The 17,288-nt window shown below is 43.4% G+C and overlaps 1 protein-coding gene across 8 annotated transcripts in view; it reads left to right on the top strand.

Annotated features, from left to right (window-relative positions):
- Bbs4 (Bardet-Biedl syndrome 4) overlaps positions 1-12,738 on the top strand; it is a 33,494-nt gene extending 20,756 nt beyond the window's left edge. For 3 of the 8 annotated variants that reach the window (XM_039081094.2, XM_063265123.1, XM_063265124.1), the window contains 10 exons: positions 597-650; positions 3,162-3,289; positions 5,540-5,594; positions 6,952-7,020; positions 7,919-8,071; positions 8,169-8,340; positions 9,939-10,008; positions 10,533-10,674; positions 11,109-11,310; positions 11,708-12,714. In XM_039081094.2, the coding sequence (XP_038937022.2) occupies positions 3,219-3,289; positions 5,540-5,594; positions 6,952-7,020; positions 7,919-8,071; positions 8,169-8,340; positions 9,939-10,008; positions 10,533-10,674; positions 11,109-11,310; positions 11,708-11,820 (1,047 nt within the window). In that variant the 5' untranslated portion in view covers positions 597-650; positions 3,162-3,218 and the 3' untranslated portion in view covers positions 11,821-12,714. Of the gene's footprint in view, positions 1-596; positions 651-723; positions 1,510-3,161; positions 3,290-3,459; positions 5,595-6,951; positions 7,021-7,918; positions 8,072-8,168; positions 8,341-9,938; positions 10,009-10,532; positions 10,675-11,108; positions 11,311-11,707 lie in introns of those variants that run through there. The other 5 variants (NM_001106826.1, XM_008766226.4, XM_063265125.1 and 2 more) reach the window with 5 other exon arrangements.
- Positions 12,739-17,288: the final 4,550 nt, after the last annotated feature.

Genomic DNA, 17,288 nt, shown 5'->3' with positions numbered 1-17,288 from the left:
TAGAAAATGCCCGGGTATCCAGACTTGGGGAGATAGGAATTCCTTAATAGTGGAGCTGCTCCCCCCCTTGCAGTCCACTCAGCAGAGGCTATAGGGAGTTTCTCCTTAGAAAAGGACACAGTGGATCCTAGGGGCACAGACCATAAAGAACTACTTAGATCTGGGAAAAGTCTGTTCTTTTGCATTTTATAATTTTTTAAAAATGTGTCTGAGTGTCTTTATCTAGGTGAATATCTGTGTACCTCATATATGCCTGGTGCTTGGAGGCCAGAAAGGGGCACGGGATATCTTGAACCTGGAGTTAGCGATAGGCTGTGGGGTGGTATGTGGGTGCTGTGACTCATAACTCAGCACTGTGCAAGTAGCCAGTGCTGTTAACTGCTGAGCCAGCACTTCAACCATACATTTTATCATCTCTGTTTAAAAGTACACGTAGGAATTTTTTTGTAGAATCACAGGCATTTGTGAACACAAAAATCCTTGAGTGTAATGAATGGTTCAAAGGGCACACCTTGCTGAACAGTGCAGTCTTTGGGCTGCTGCGCTCTGGTGCTCACAGTGGACCAACACCTAACTCTGCTTTCTTCCGCATGCAGGAGATCTGCCATAACCTGGGAGTGTGCTACACTTACCTAAAGCAGTTCAGCAAGGTAATTCCTAGAAACGGTGATGGTGATGGCGCTGACTAGAAGTCACTGTGGTTCATTTGTCACAGAAGAGCCACTGTCCATTTTGTGTTAGCGCTCCTATCTGCAGAGCTTTGGAAGTAAAAGTTGCCTTTTATAATTATTGCCATGTAATACTTGTTATCACTCCTTTTTCCCTACTTTTGATAAAAAAAGAAGTGAGGGAAATTGTAGAATGTAAGTGGCAGTTCAATTAATTGCCTTCTCTCTCCTTTCTCTCTACCTCCTGTTACTATGGTTTAGTATAGAAACTAATGTCCAGTAAGACACTTATCAAAAAGTGGACCTTTGCAGGTCACTGTGGCACACTGCTGTATTTTCATCAACTAAGAGGCTAAGGGCAAAAGGATCTGAAGTTGAGACCAGCTGAAACTAGTGAGACACTACTGTTTCAAAGACACACACACACACACACACACACACACACACACACACACACACACACGAGCTAGTGAGATGCTGTTTCAAAGAAACACACACGGGTTGGGGATTTAGCTCAGTGGTAGAGCGCTTGCCTAGCAAGCGCAAGGCCCTGGGTTCGGTCCCCAGCTCCGAAAAAAAAAACAAAAACAAAAACAACAAAGAAACACACACACATACCCTTAAGGTATCCATGACCATAAGAACCATCTTATGCTTTGATAACAACTGATTTTTGTTTGTTTTGGTTGGTTTTTGAGACAGGGTTTCTCTGTGTAGCTCTGGCTGTCCTGGAACTCACTCTGAGACCAGGCTGGCCTCAAACTCAGAGATCCACCTGCCTCTGGAGTGCTTGGATTAAAGGGGTGAGCCACCATACCTGGCCTTCAGTTTTGCTTTTAAGGTCAGTGAAAGTTAATTTAAATGGATTGAATTTTGTTTCATGATGAGACTTTTTTCTGCTGGGAGTTTATATTTTACTCTGAACAAACTTTGTGCTCTAAATAAGACTTGCTGTCAGACAAAGCATGTTTTAACTTACTCTGGTGCTCAAATTAAGGAACAGATAACTAGTTCTTTTTTTTCCTTTGGTGGGGATGGGGAGGAGATCTTGAGATTTTGAGGTTTCTTTTTATAGTATAACTAACTGACTGTCCTGAAACTAGCTCTGCAGGCCAGGCTGGCCTGGACTCCGAGATCCGCCTGCCCTTGCCTCCTGGGTGCTGGGACTAAAGGAGTGTGCCACCACTGCCTGGCCTGCTTTTTTGTTTGTTTTTAGTTAAAATTTTGACATTTTTTATTTTATGTGTGTATGGATGTTTTGCCTATATGCATGTCTGTGCACCACATGTGTGCCTGGTCCCTTTGGAGGCTAGGACATCAGCTCCTATAGAATTAGAATTAGAATTAGAGATGGCTGAGCTACCAACTGGGTGTTGGGAATTAAGCCATGTTTCCAGCCTTAATTGAAGAATAGATGAGTTTTTGAGATTCCTGAAAGGTGGTGATGGTGGTTAGGGGGCTTTCCTTCATAACTAGAGGCTGTGTAGCTTGTTCTTTTTCTGCTGCCATCAAGACTGACTCTTACTAATAGCAGTCTATCAAGGCTGACTCTGTCATCTTTGTGCAAGATGATGGTATAACCTAGTCTATTTCTCAGAGCTATGAACAAATATATGCATATTAGCAGTTGAAGTGTAAGAATTAATTTTTGTAAGACATAAAATATATATTCAGGGGGACACAGAAGCTTTCTTAATGAATCTAGTTTTGTATAGATGATTAAATTTTTCTCTTCACAGAACAGTTTGACCAGGCACATTCCTGTTTATAGTATAGTTAAGTCAGAGGACACATAGGATTAGTCTTTAGACCTCTACTGAGGTAGAAAGTTATATTTCGACTTACTATAAAGCTCATCGGGTTAAATAATTATAAGTCCTGGCATTTGTAGAAGCCCTCATTGAGTCAGTGAATGAATAAAAGCCTTTTCGTTCATCTACTAAGATGTAGGCTCCCCCAGAGCAAAAAGTTATTTATGTTTATTCTCTGTTGTGTGGTGTTGGGAGATTGACGCCAGGGCCCCCCACAAGGCAGGCCTAGCCGTAGACTTATTTTCTTAACTCCAGCACATCAGGCGTCTAGACCAGGAGGCACTAAATGAGTACTTGTTGAATTAATAAATAAGAACAACTTTGTGTTCATTTGTTTTCATATTGTCAAGGAAATCTGGTTCAGTCAGGCTAAGGTTGTCCAGGTAGTCAGGAGTATAGGTGGGATCAAGTTTGGTGTGGTATTCTATACTATACTATGATGTCCCTTTGAGGTAATAATAATGTTTACCTAGCATAGGTGTAAATGTCAGAGAACATTCAGGAAGTTGATCATTCTATATGAATTCAGCAAGGCCAGCGAGGCTATGCTTAGGCTGTGAGAGCTATTTTTTCAGACATGATGTTCTCACATAAGTACATCAAAGTTCTGTGTTCTTCACATGCACCACTGTCCTACAACGGTGCTGATTTGGTTTTCTTTACTCTATTAAACTTTAATTAGGCGCAAGACCAATTGCACAGTGCCCTCCAGCTTAACAAGCATGACCTGACTTACATTATGCTGGGGAAGATCCATTTACTGCAGGGAGACTTGGATAAAGCCATTGAGATCTACAAGAAAGCAGTGGAGTAAGTGTCCTTTTCACTTGGACTTGGACTAGAGTGTCCACCCTTTTAACATTGCAACATGAAGTTATCACCCACAGAGTCCATGCTCAAGAAGAGAACACTGAATAACAAAAACTTGTACACACACCCCATGATGTTTTCGGTATGTTTGCCATTTTGCGTTGGGACAGATTGACAGCCATGCTGGGATGTATGCAGCCCAGAGGCCACAGGTTGACACACCTGCTGGAAGCAATGGGACCTTTGAGAACAGATGCTTGCTTTCTTCTGCGACAGTGCTGTTCTAGGCTAGCTGCCTCCCAGGCCAGCTGCTGGGGATTAGTTCCTTGTGTGGTTTTTTCACCTTCAACCTGAGTAACATGTTCCAGGCCATACTGAAGGAAGATGATACTTGTAACTCAGTATGGAGTAAGTACCTCTGGTTTGAAATAACTGCACACATACTTGCACACATAATCTGCAGTTGGAATTAGGTAGGAGAAAACAGCCACAACAGGAGTAGGTGGACCATGCACTCAGCAAGAACTTGGGCTGGGTGATATTTTGTAGCAGATCCTCTGTTCCTGGTGATCATATTAGGAACAGAAACCCCAGCTCAGTAACAGACATTTGCGCTCATTAACCTGAGACCGATATATCTTGCGTTAGTTATTTTGGTTTCTTATGCTGAAAATAGAATCTTACCTGTGCTTACCTGAGCACAGGTGCTACAACTCCAGCCACATAACATGTTTTACTGCTGATCTTTGTTTAAAAAATCCCATTAGGGTAGTCTAACCTGTTGACAATGGATGACTGAATTTCCCATCCCAAGTTTCTTTTCTAGGGACACCTAGAATTTTGGTTTTTTTTTTCTGTGTAGTGTCATCTTGTTTCACTTATTTCTTTTGAGGCAGGGTCTTAGCATGTAGCCTTGGCTGCCTACAACTCACCACGTAGATCAGGTTGGCCAGGAACTTGGAGAGGTCCACCTGCCTCCTTTAAATAGCACAGCTGTAGTAAAATGCTCAGGTGTCATGTTCGGTCATAGAACATGTATGACTCACAGACTAAGACTCTGAACTGGTAAAGAGTACTGGCTACTTCTTAGCTTTGTCCAGCACAGGGTGAGCTTCCTGGCTGTGTCAGTCACAGCACTACTTTCTGCATTTTCTATAACCACATTTTGTGTCAGAAAAATCTCTTAGGTTTGTTGGTAAGCTCAGTGATTTCCATTATCAAAAGGTTAGGCTTCTGTGGGTCGGTAGGAACCATGAAACAAGTCAAGAGCTCCTGTGAGAGTAAGCCTGTTCCTGACACTTGTCCTGTACAGGGTGGCATTTGAATTAGTACACATGAACTCTGGTGAGGTTGTGCAGACAGTGACTACTCAGACTTGAATCACTCATCTTCCAAAAGGAGAAAATAAGAGCGCTGAGTATTTGAGATGATAGCTTCATGGCCTGCGGCTTTGGAAAGGAGTGCTGTCAGGGGACAGACCCCGATGGGATGGGAAGGGTGGGGAGCACGAGTTCATTATGTGGTGTAGGAAGGGGTGTGCTCAAAGTGGATACTTCCTGTAGGAAAGTAAGACAGACACTCGGCTGTACTGAGAGAGTGTGTGCCAGCTCAGGCACAGGATAGGCTTTGACTGTGCAAGTCCTGGACCTCCTCAGGGTAACAAGCAGGAGCATTTCCTTGCTCTTTGATGCTTTTCAGGTGAAACTAATGATCCTGTGTTCAGATGGTCTCAACTCTGTTGTTTTGGCTTTTTGACAACGACAAGCATCAGAGAAAAACTGAAAAGGCAGATAATAGGCCAGTGTTTACTCCAGGATCCAGTATCTAAGTCTTTCCAAGGGTGGATATATGCCTTCTGTGTTTAGTTGGCAACTTAGTAAGTATGGTGCTTTGTTTAATTTGGAAAGCACATGTCAGGGACCTTGGAGTCCTAAGTGACATAGGAAGTAACATTGTCTGCACAGGGAAAGTGACAGAGTTCTCCACAGAGAGACTAGCGTAACTGTATCCTGACTTGGCTTAAAATTTAATTATTTTCAGTGTGATGAATTATTCCACAGTTGTTTTTTTAAGGTTGCTGTTGGTCCAAAAGAAGGGCTCTGAAAAAGGAGTCTAGGTTCCAAGCCCATTTCCTTCTGCTGAGCAGATCTTCTCTGTCTCCAGGACTGAGCTGATTTGCTTTTGAAGAGTGTTGGCTCTACAGGTCTGTCTCATAACAATGGTTTCCTTGTGAGCATCTCTGTGTTACAGGTTCTCTCCAGAAAATACAGAACTTCTCACAACTTTAGGATTACTCTACCTACAGGTAATGAGACTGCACATTCACATGCTGCTCTTAGACGTGCCTAAGTTTGTCTACAGTGCTCGCCTTCACTTTTCTACTTGGAACATTGTGTTAACGGTCACAGTACACACAGAAACCATGGCTTGTTTTAAATACTCATTGCTAACGGGATTAACATTTGCACCCAGGTCATGATTCTCTTTCAGCCTTAGTGTAATAGCAATTCTTATACAATAGGGAAAGAATATATATGAGAAACTGCTGTCTGGCTTGGGGCTGTTAACCTTATTGTTGGGGGAAAGGGGAAGAACTGATACATTTTACCACTTTGTGCAGTTCACTTGCTATCCAAGGTCCTGTAGGCGAGAGCAGCAAGGGGTAGGTTTTTAGAGAGGAAATACTACCTTTCTTTAACATTGCCAAGTGTGGATGGGACTCTCTCTCTCTTTAATTTTTAAAGGATTATTTATTTATTTATTTATTTATTTTGGTTCTTTTTTTTTTTTTTTTTTTTTTCCGGAGCTGGGGACAGAACCCAGGGCCTTGCGCTTCCTAGGCAAGCGCTCTACCACTGAGCTAAATCCCCAACCCCTATTTATTTATTATATGTAAGTAGACACTGTAGCTGTCTTCAGACACACCAGAAGAGGGCATCAGATCTCATTACAGATGGTTGTGAGCCACCATGTGGTTGCTGAGATTTGAACTCAGGACCTCTGGAAAAGCAGTCAGTGTTCTTTTTTTTGGGGGGGGGGGTTCTTTTTTTCAGAGCTGGGGACCGAACCCAGGGCCTTACGATTCCTAGGCAAGCGCTCTACCACTGAGCTAAATCCTCAACCCCTCAGTCAGTGTTCTTAACCACTGAGCCATCTCCCTAGCCCTGGATGCCACTTGTGTTGGCCTGAGTACCTGAGGCTCCAGATCTCTGAGCTGTCTTACCCTGCTCACTGTACAGTCTCCCTGTTCAGCTGATATGCCTCAGAAATAGCTTTTATAACTATTGCTTTAAGAACCTAGAGTCTAACACTGGGTCCTCTGGTCTTTGGCTTGTGAGGAAGAGCAACGGGACAGTCCCTGTCAGGAAGCATTAATATCAATCAGCATGAGTGTTTGTGAAATGGTTTTCTGGCCAAAGATACTTCAACTTTATCAGGAGAAAAATGAACAAGAATAAGGAAATCACAAACATGGACATTTGTGTTTTATTTGGTTTACCTACTTTATTTTTATTATCATTACTATTTTCAAGGGTTGGGGTGTGGGTGTCCAAAAGAACTTTACAAATGACTGCAGGTTACCATTCAGTGTATAGTTGCCCAATTTGTGAACTGACATGTCCCTGCTGAGGTAAATTCTATTTGGTTTGCTTTCTTTCAAGCTTGGTGTTTACCAGAAGGCATTTGAACACCTTGGGAATGCACTGACTTACGACCCTGCCAACTACAAGGTACTGCGTGCTCTGGTGCCCCCGTGGCCCTAGAGATGATCAAACCTAGAAACAGCACAGCCTTTTTACTTTAAATACGCAAGAAGGCAACTTTGTATGTATGTGTGCTAGTGCTGCTGAGCAAAACCAGAACTTTGTGCATGTTAGGCAAGTAGTCTACAGTGAGGTACACTACCACGCCTCAATCTTATTTTTAAAAGTTAGTTCTTATTGAAGCTATTGTAAAGTGTTAATGGTCAGTTTCTTCAAAAGGGGTACAGTTATGGTAATAGGATTGTTAATCTTTGCTGCAGGTAAAGTTAGCGTGCCGCTAGAATTTATATGTTAATTGAGAATTTAGCCAAGCTTCCACAGTTGTTGAAGGACTCTTGATCCTAATGAAGTCACATAACTTCCATATGTGACTTGAGGGTGAGAAAATCAAGTGAATGAACATTACTGAGGGAGAAGCAACCAGATAGGGTTTAAACACAAACTCGGTCAGTTTAGGAAGTCAGTAGCCTGGCTCTGTTGTCTTGGTACCTTTCCTTAAAGAAGTGGTAGTGCTAAAGGCAGCTCACATTGCATCCTGAGCCAGGCAGAACTGAGTATTAAGTGGGCACAGCAGGTATGTGTGAGGTGTCTGGGCATTTAGTGTACAAAGCAGAGCAGACAAATGGCAGCAGCTGTCAGATACTGAGGCCCCTGCTAGAGGTAGGAGATTAACGGAGCCAGATGGAGCCAGTGTGCTGTGGATTCCGAAGACGTTCCTATGAGTCCTTGGGTATATTTATGTACCTGGAAGTTGTTCTTGGTCGTGTTTGAGGATGAGCTTACTATGTACACTCAGGAGACTGTTTCATGGTCTTGGGCTTTTTGGATGGCTGAAATACTAATTTTACATGCACTGTGTTTTCAGGCCATCTTGGCAGCAGGCAGCATGATGCAGACTCATGGGGACTTTGATGTTGCCCTTACCAAATACAGAGTTGTAGCTTGTGCTATTCCAGAAAGTCCTCCACTTTGGAATAACATTGGAATGTGTTTCTTTGGCAAGAAGAAATACGTGGCAGTAAGTATTGGAGTCCTTGCTCTCACCCATCCATGTGGTTATGGGGCCTGCTGAGCTTGCCTTGCTTGCCCTGGGCTGAGTGCTCCTGTGTCTGCAGGCTATCAGCTGCCTAAAACGAGCCAATTACTTGGCACCCTTCGACTGGAAGATTCTGTACAATCTGGGCCTTGTCCATTTGACCATGCAGCAGTATGCATCGGCATTCCACTTTCTCAGCGCAGCCATCAACTTCCAGCCAAAGATGGGGGAACTCTACATGCTCTTGGCTGGTAAGGGGCATGTATACAAAATGTATTCTTCTGAGTTATGATGATGGAGAGTGAATTGGGATCATACATAGCTTAATAGCTAAATGCCCTAAAGAGGGAGTTGAACTCAAGTCTCAATAGCGATCGCTAGCCTCTGCCTCTGGAGTGCTGGAGTTAAAGGTGTGTACCACCACACTTACCTTTTTTTAAGAATTTACATTTTATTTTTAATTCTGTGTATGTGTGTATTGGGTTATGCATGGAAGCAGTCACTGAGCTCTTTGGAACCAGAGTTACAGACCGCTGTGAGCCACCAGGTGTGGGTGTTGTCAGAACAGAACGGGTCTTCTGGGAGAGCACTGGGGCATTTTTCTAGTCCCACACAGTTCCCTCCTAACAGTTCTTTCTTTTTCCTACTGGTAGTCTTTTTTTCTTGTTGGGTGGTGGTGGTGGAAGAGGAAGAAGAAGATGAAGAGAAGGAAGAGGAAAGGGAGGGGGAGGGGGGAGGGGGGGGGAAGAGGAGATTGACCCCTTGATCCTGCTTATAGCTAGGCAGACACTCTACCACTGAGCTAAACTAACAACCCCCATACTTATTGAACCCAATTGATTTGAGCTCAATAATATAATTAAGAACCTGGGTGTGAGTGGAGTTCGGCCTCCACTGCTAATTGTATGTATGCATGGTTGACGTGAGGATTGCATGAGTAAACATGATGACTGTTAAATCTTTGGGTTTTGTCATGTTAGTAAACTATGTCTTAAACAAAAGCCTAACATTAGAGCACACTGCACATGTAGAGGTGAGAGGACAAGAGGCAGAAGTTTTTCTCTTTCTAGTATATGGATTCCAGGGTCCACTCAGGTCACTGGGCCACCAGCATCCTTCCTCACTGAGCCGTCCCATTGGTCCCATCATCATTTTTGTTAACATGGCTGCTCTTTGGTAGTTCAAAGTATCATTCTATTCCCAAACTCCATCTGTGCTGTATGAAGTAAAATTAAGCTGCGCAGAGGTGGATCATATCTATAATCCTAGCTCTTAAGGTAGAGGTTGGGAAATAATGAATTTGAGGCCAGCCAGAGCTACATTAGTGAGACCCTGACACTGTTTCAGAAAATACAATAAAAGTCATTTTAAAGTACTAACTATTCCTTTTAGGGAATATTTTCTCCATAAAACAAACTTAGAAACATTTCCCATAGCTTCCTTGGTAGTAGTCTTCTGGTATGTATTTTGGTTACTGTGGTGTTTTCAATTTATGAGAGAAAGGTCAAAAGCGACTAAATGGTGGTTGTTTGAAGAGCACCAGAATACAAAGCTAGCTCAAGTTCTGAGAGGCAGAGCCTTGCTGTAAGGTAAGTCAGCCATTCTGCTTATACTGTGGCAGAAGCAACAGTTCTAATCTGACAAAATAGAGCCAGCCTCCACATGGGCTTGACAGACAAACTGAACTTTGAAAAGCAGTAGCAAAGCAGAACATGTGACACTCTGCAGCCAGTTAATGTGGTGAGGCATCTAAGCTGAGGGACCGAAAGAAAGAGGCTTCATTTTGAGAGTGGTCTAGAATATTATTTTTGGTAACTAAAATGAGCTCTCCTGGTTCTCTCTGTGGCAGTGGCTCTGACCAACCTGGAAGACATAGAAAATGCCAAAAGAGCTTATGTAGAAGCTGTCCGCCTGGATAAGTAAGCATCTTCTCTGTGGGAAAGGGTCAGGGTGTTATTACCAAAGACTGCCATAGGAATGATGCTGCCTGAGTCATCTTAGCCACCACGTGGCATCAATGTGGAAGGCTGTGGTTCCTGAGCAAGCAAGAATGAAAAGCCTGAGAAATACTTCCAGTTCTCAGCTTAGTAATCAGGAATCCGATGAAAGTCAAGAGCTGGCAGCACTCTGTCGTGGGTTGCTGATAATCTGTGGGCTAACTAGATTAGCGTGGGACTCTGGGCTCAGCTTAATCAAAGATAACTGAGGTTCTTGGGGCAGTTGTGTGGGTGTCCACAAGATTTTGTTACACAGCTAGTCTGAGGTTGTTTTTTGATCTGCCCTTCCCTGGGTGGTTTTGTTGGTGCCAGACTCAGTCACATAGCATTCTGCTGTATAATGAATGGGGACAAACACTACTTAGTTTTTGAACTTCATATAATGAGAAGGATATTCAAATACCTAATTATTGCAGAGCCGCAGACACCCTGTCTCTCTGCCATAGGTGCAACCCTTTAGTAAACCTGAACTACGCTGTGCTGCTGTACAACCAGGGTGAGAAGAAGGGTGCCTTGGCTCAGTACCAGGAGATGGAGAAGAAGGTCCATTTTCTCAAGGACAACAATCCTCTGGAATTTGATTCTGAGGTATGCCTTCTGTTAGCTCCTACACATCATTAAGTAAGTCATTAACAGACCAAAGGTGATGTTTCTTTGGGCTTCATGTTGATTGCAGCATGGATTCAAAGCTATAGTCTTTGCTAGAAAAAAGTAACAAAGTAGTTCAAAGTTACTAATATGTTTTCATTAATATAGCAGGAACAGGCAGAGTTTGGCCAATGATGCTTCAAACTTGCATTGTTGCATTTTGAAATCCTGTAAGGAAACCCCTTGACACCCCATAAGCAACTTGTAGTCCTAGCATTTGAAAATGATGTCCTTGTTTTAAGTACTCCTCCTCCAGTTGCTGGTACCAGCAGGCACTGGTTATAGGTCAGTCAGTGGCCTTTGGTGAAAGGCCCAAGGTGGCTGACTTGGCTCTGCTGGTCAATAGCTTTCTTTCCTCCCCATTTGGGCACAAGATGGTAGAGATGGCTCAGAAGTTGGGAGCTGCCCTCCAGGTTGGAGAGGCACTGGTCTGGACCAAGCCAGTCAAAGATCCCAAGTCAAAGCACCGGACCAATTCAGGCAGCAAATCTGCTACTCTCCAGCAGCCTCTGGGCTCCTTTCAAGCTCTTGGACAGGCGATGTCTTCGGCAGCTGCACACAGGAAGATCCCTTCAGGTAGGAGAAAAAACTCTGAAGATTTAGTGGGGATAAGCTACCTCTACCAGCAGAGGTCACAGCTTTGAGCAAGGCTTGCACTCTGCAAACTCATGGCCAATTTAGTACTAGACAGAGGGAAAAGCCCAGAGTGACCAAACTGGCATTGGATTCTGAAGATCTGAGGTAAGCTTAAGACAGGGTGATAAGCTTTTGGATTTAGAAAGGCATTACTAAGTGCATGCTGTTGTACATTCCTGCCTTAATTTTCACAAGCTAATGTTTTATTCCTTCAGTTATGGGCATCCCTCCTAGGTGCACAATGCACTACAGTCTTGATAGATAATACAGAATTCCCTCTTAAGTGGTTTCTTCTAAAATAAAGTAACTGAGATTTCAAGTTCTGTTTCCTTGCAAGGTGCTGTAGGAGCCCAGCTCACAAAGCCGCCATCACTTCCACTGGAGCCAGAGCCAGAGCCCACTGTGGAGGCGAGTCCAACAGAAGCATCAGAACAAAACAAAGAAAAATAGCAACAAACATGAAAATCCAGGATGACCCTGGAGTAGGGGGTGTCTCTTAAGTGAGACCATATAGAAGGTGGTCACATGACCAAGCAGATGGAGGCCAACACTTCCTCCCTGGGTGGGCAGTGCAGAATAAAACAGAACCCAGGGTGTGTTGTGATGATCAGGAGGAGCCCAAGCAGCTCTTGGCTGGCCCCATCATAGGAACAAGGGAGAAGACATGCTACATAGACTTGAGGTCCTGCATGTATACTCCAAGACTCAGCAAGGCAAATGATGAAAGACCATTACTCAGTGAAGGACTTTATCTTGATAACGGGAAAAGTACTCTACTCAGTAGGCTGTGGTGATGAAGCTTCTTCATTCTAACTGGACTGTGGGAAGACGTAAGTCTCCACTGGAAACAAACCTTGGATTAAGAACCTAGTTAAATACGGCTTCCCCAACCACCACCACCACCACCACAACCACCACCACCACCACCACCCCTTTTAGATTAAGTTGAGATCCAAACTGGAATGAATCCAGCTATATCTGCCCAAAGACAATCTAAAACAAGTCCTTATCTCCATTCTTCAGAGAGGTCAGAGTCTAGAGCCAGATCATGTCAGTTTAAGTAGAGTCAAGGACTGGTCAGGAATTGGCGCCAAGAATTTAAAGAAAAAAGTGGGTAGGGTGACTGAGGACATAGCTCAGTATCAGAGCACTTGCTTAGCATACACAAGGCCCTGGGTTTAATCCCCAGTACTGATGAAAAAGAACAGAGCTTTTCGATAAGGAATTTTAACCAAGACAATCAATGATGAATGCTGACAGATGCTCTCATGGCCCATTAGCAGCCTTTGTGAAAGATTATGGATCTCCAAGAGGTCACATTAAAATATTTTTAAAAAAATAAAACTATGATCACTGTCTGTTTTTACCTATTTCTGAGCCTGGTTTGAAACTATTACCACCTCAAAGCCATGTTGCTCTTGGCTGTAGTGCAGCCGCACAGCAGTGTAGAGGTCGGCCTCCTCTGAGGTAGGTCCAGTTGTTGTATAAGTGGCAGCTACAGAACTGACACACGATCACGCCAGTGTGGAGACTGATACTTCAGCTGGGTCTGATGCGGCAGACTGAACAGAGGTCCTCTTCTGTCCTCTAACCGGTGAAGGCAAGTACAGTACCAGAGGTGATGCCTCGCCTGGGTAGCAGGTCTGCCATGCAGCAGTGGAGAAAACCTCTACGTCAGCATGGAGGGCGGTATAGACTAAACTGACTTACAGAAACTAAAAGGTCTCGATGAGAGGTAAGAATGTAAGCTTCTAAGAGGAGAAAGAAAACCAGGCCCTGAATCACCAGAAAGGAGGGTCTGCTTGCTTATAAGTGGCAAATGAGAAGAGACTATATAGGGTAAATACTCATTCTGGACTTAAGACTAGAAATCTGGGTGACTAGGATCAATGACTTTTCAAGCCTGTTTGTAGGCATGTCTCTGAGATAATCCAATGATCTTACTAGACACCTAACTAACCTGACTTGGGGAGCAAAGTCTGTTTGAAGGGTCTGCTAGAGCACTGTTCTTATCCTTTGGGGATCACACATCAGGTGTCCTGCATATCAGATATTTGTAAGTCATAATAGTACAGTCATAAAGTAGCAATGAAATAATTTTATGGTTGAGGTTATCACAACATGAAGAAGTGTATTAAAAGGTTGCAGCATTAGGAAGGCTGAAAACCTCTGTGCTAGAGGAATCTGGATTCAGCGAAAGCTAAAAAGTACAGGCTTAGGAAGTCGCAGAGATGGAAGGAAAACAGTGTTTAAGGAGAAAAGCGGCATGGTGTTAAGGAAGGGAGGTCAGCCTTGGGAGTTTACCACAAAGTTACTGTCAGAAAGACCAAGTCTACTGGGGAGGAACCTGCAGTTGGAGGAGAAAACCTGTTTTAGAAGGTACATGTCAGGCTGCACTGGATTCGAACCTGGGGCTCAGTCCAGCCCCTATCCATCATGAAGCAGGACGCCCCCTTGGAGAGCATGGTGGTGGTAGATGTCCATGCAGAGATTAAGCTGCTCATTTCACAAAGCTTCAGAGGAGAGGAGGGATCTCTGAGGACAGAACTGAACTCCACGCTCCGAGATGACTTTACATGTTTGGTTTTGAGACAGGGTCTCATGTATGGCTGGCTTCACACAGTGTAGCTGAGAGAATTTACTCCTGATAGCTTACTTCTACCTCTAAAGGCTGTTCTGGCTAAAATCTTAACATGGGGGTATACAAGTGCAAAGGTGCTTTTCTCCTCGGTGAGGTATGGCAGAAACCGAGAGGCCTGTTCATTTTCTCCTGTTCCTCGGGGGCAGTAGGGTACCTTTCTTTCACAAATAGTCACAAGCAACACTTTCTATAGTACCTGGACTTAGGTTTTCTTAGATAACAGGCCATACATGTCATACATATCCAGTCTTCTGAGCATCTGGTTTTGCAGTTTCTCATTCATTCTAAAAAGAATAAAAAGTTATTTTATGAAGGCAGCTCACAAGACAATTTTAAAGATTTAGGAAAATGAGACCAAATTGATAATCACAGAAACAATTCTGACCCATTAACAAGACTGAAACTAAGAACACTGCCAATACTATTAGCAGGGGTGCGGCACAGGTGCCTTGGAACTAAATTTTGCAGATTCCTTTTAAAAAAAATACTAAACATACTTTTATCTAATCCAAGAGTCATACTAAAGTATTTGCCAGAATGAATTGGAAGCAATCACATAATCCCTTACACAGATGCCCAAACTAGGAAGCAATCACGATATCTGTTTACGAGTGGATGAATAAACTTCAATGGAATCAGACAAAAGGAAAAGTGCAAAAAGAAGCTATCAAGCTGAGAAAATGTATTATATTAAGTGAAAAATGCCAGTTTAAAATACCCACATGATCTTAATATTGTATTCTGAAAATCTAGCCATTCTACAATGTTCTACTTTGTTATCTAAAATTATTTTTTTATCAGTAAAGAAATAAATATGGCGTCAGGATACCACTGTGCACAGGAGTAAGTCGAACTGATTACAGACCTGACTGTCAAAGCCGAGTTCACACAGCTCCGAGAGAATCTGAGCCTGCATGATGATGTGCCATTTTGTTTCCTGGGTAAGACAAATGTGAGGACATTAACCTGAGCATCAGGCTGCAGCCTGTAGAGAGCAGACCTGACAAAGACCTTATTGTGTCTGAAAACATGAAGAACTCTTACAGCTCAATAAGGAAAACAAGCATCAGGCCAACACCGACACCTAAAAGGAAAGTGTAGGAGTGGCTAATGAGCACCGAACAGGTATCTAGTGCTTGTCACGTGGGAAATAGAAAAACAATCAATACCCACCTAAATGGCATAAGCTGAACACTGAAGAGTCCTGCTGTGGGCAAGAACAAAATAGAATCGGGTCAGTTGTCAGCAGGAGTGTAAAGTAGTCTAGCCATTTCTGTAAGGGGCTTTGCTTGGCCATCCTGGTCTTATAGGTCATCTGAGGAGGACCTATTCAGGCTCTTGGTGAGCTTATTAACCTGAGAGTGGAAGCCTGTACGTGCTTAGAGCCGTGAAGATGCATGGGTGGTTCTACAGAACACCAGCCTCATACCAGGACCAGGCAGTGAAGTTTCACTCATAAATCTCAGAACACACAAAACTACTTGTTTACAGAGGGAAAAAATAGTTGACTACAGGTCAAGATTGGGAATGGGATGGCATGGAGGATTTAGCTGGTGATGGGAACATTTGCCGAGACTTACCAAGTGATGTACTTAAATGTGTACAGCTTCATCACTTAAGTTTTTACCCTAAAACACAACAAAAGAAGAAAAACCTAGATTACTTCAACAGCTTTCAAATAACCTAAAATGGTTAGACCCAAAAGTTGCCTGTTCAGCTTATCGAGAGGTAATTACTAAAATTGTGTATTGCATGCTGTGCTAAATACTTGCCCTAGTTATCTCCTTTATCAACAGAACGCAGGGGAGCTACCAGGATAGCCCCATTTTACAGCTGAGCTAAGTGAGGTTAAGCCAAGGGAACCTGCCAGATAATATCAAGTAACATTTCACCAACTCAAACACCCTTCATGAATTTGGATTGTGCCTACTGATGTTTACCTGTAGGCTAAAGGTTGGCTGCATCCTACCTCTTAGTGGTGGTGCAGGCTACAAATGCAACAGGAAGTGTACATTTTCTAGGAATCCTGTTACTGTCTAAGGGGAATTTCAAACCCTTTGTGCCCTTATTAATCCTTAGTCAGATGCTGTTCAAAGCCTAGGGTTGAAGAACACAGCCCCATCTGTTCAGTTCCTTCCACTCATCCCAGCCTTGATCACAGAAAGGCATTCTGCAGACAGGTGACTGCTCTGTCTAGCCTGTGTACACTCATTATATACAATAGTTATTCCCCTCTAACAGACATTCTGGTACATTTTATTCATCACAAAATTGACCTACCAACTTTATAATAAACAACCAAACCCACCTTATTTCTTATGTTTGACAACATAGGTGCCGGGATCTGAACTTGTGTGGGGCCCTCATGACTGCATTCTTCAGCCACTGGATCTGGCAACTGTTACAAGCCCATCTATTAGCAAAGACTTGGATGCTGGGTCTGGGGCTTTAGGCCAAGCTTGCCCTTTAATAATTCTCAAGGGCTACTCGCCTAGGTAGGTGCTCAGTACACCTCTCACCCTAGTCTTCACTGCCATTATCAGGAACACTTGGACGGTGTTGAGACTATAGTCTAGGCAGGAGTTGAACAAATACTACGGAAAAGAACACAGAGTTTACAGAACGTTGGTTTAAGAAAGTTCTCTCACTTCAGCTTTCCTAAGAGGTGGAAGCATGGTGATGCACACCTGTAGGCTCAGCACTCGGTGAGCCCACCTGAAAGGGAAAAGTGTAGAATCTTTCTGAGGTAGGGTCTCACTGTGTAGACCTACCTGACTAGCCTGGAACTAAACTCTGTAGACTAGGCTGGCCTCAGACTCAGACCTCATATAAAGCTAATTGTAACTGAGTTTCCTTAGGGGCAGAGGATTAAGCAGCAGCCAACATCTCCATAATGAGATTTGCTTTCACTTTCAAGATGCAGAATTGTATAGGCTTCAGTTTTCTTTGAAAGTGTTAAGTCTTTTCTTTTTACCCAAATCAGGGAGGGGAGATCTGCCATTCCAGGGCTGGTATGAGTGGCCCTTGTCCTGGGCAAACATCTTATACTTTGGACTAGAAAGATTTTGGCTCTTTGAAATGGCTGTGCTCCAGCTTCAAGGTAGCCCCACAGCAGTGTCTCTGCAACTTTTAGCCTGACAGACCTACTGCTAGGGTTCAGCCTGAGGGACTGCCTAACCCAATGAATGGCAGGGACCAAAGAACAAATGCCTCAGTAGCCAAGTGACATGCAAGTCGTAGGATCTGTCCAGAGTAGGGTTGAGAACAAAACTGATTA

This window comes from Rattus norvegicus, chromosome 8 (genome assembly GCF_036323735.1).
Source record: "Rattus norvegicus strain BN/NHsdMcwi chromosome 8, GRCr8, whole genome shotgun sequence".
In the NCBI taxonomy this organism is placed as follows: domain Eukaryota; kingdom Metazoa; phylum Chordata; class Mammalia; order Rodentia; family Muridae; genus Rattus; species Rattus norvegicus.
This window is presented reverse-complemented; position numbering and strand designations above follow the sequence as displayed.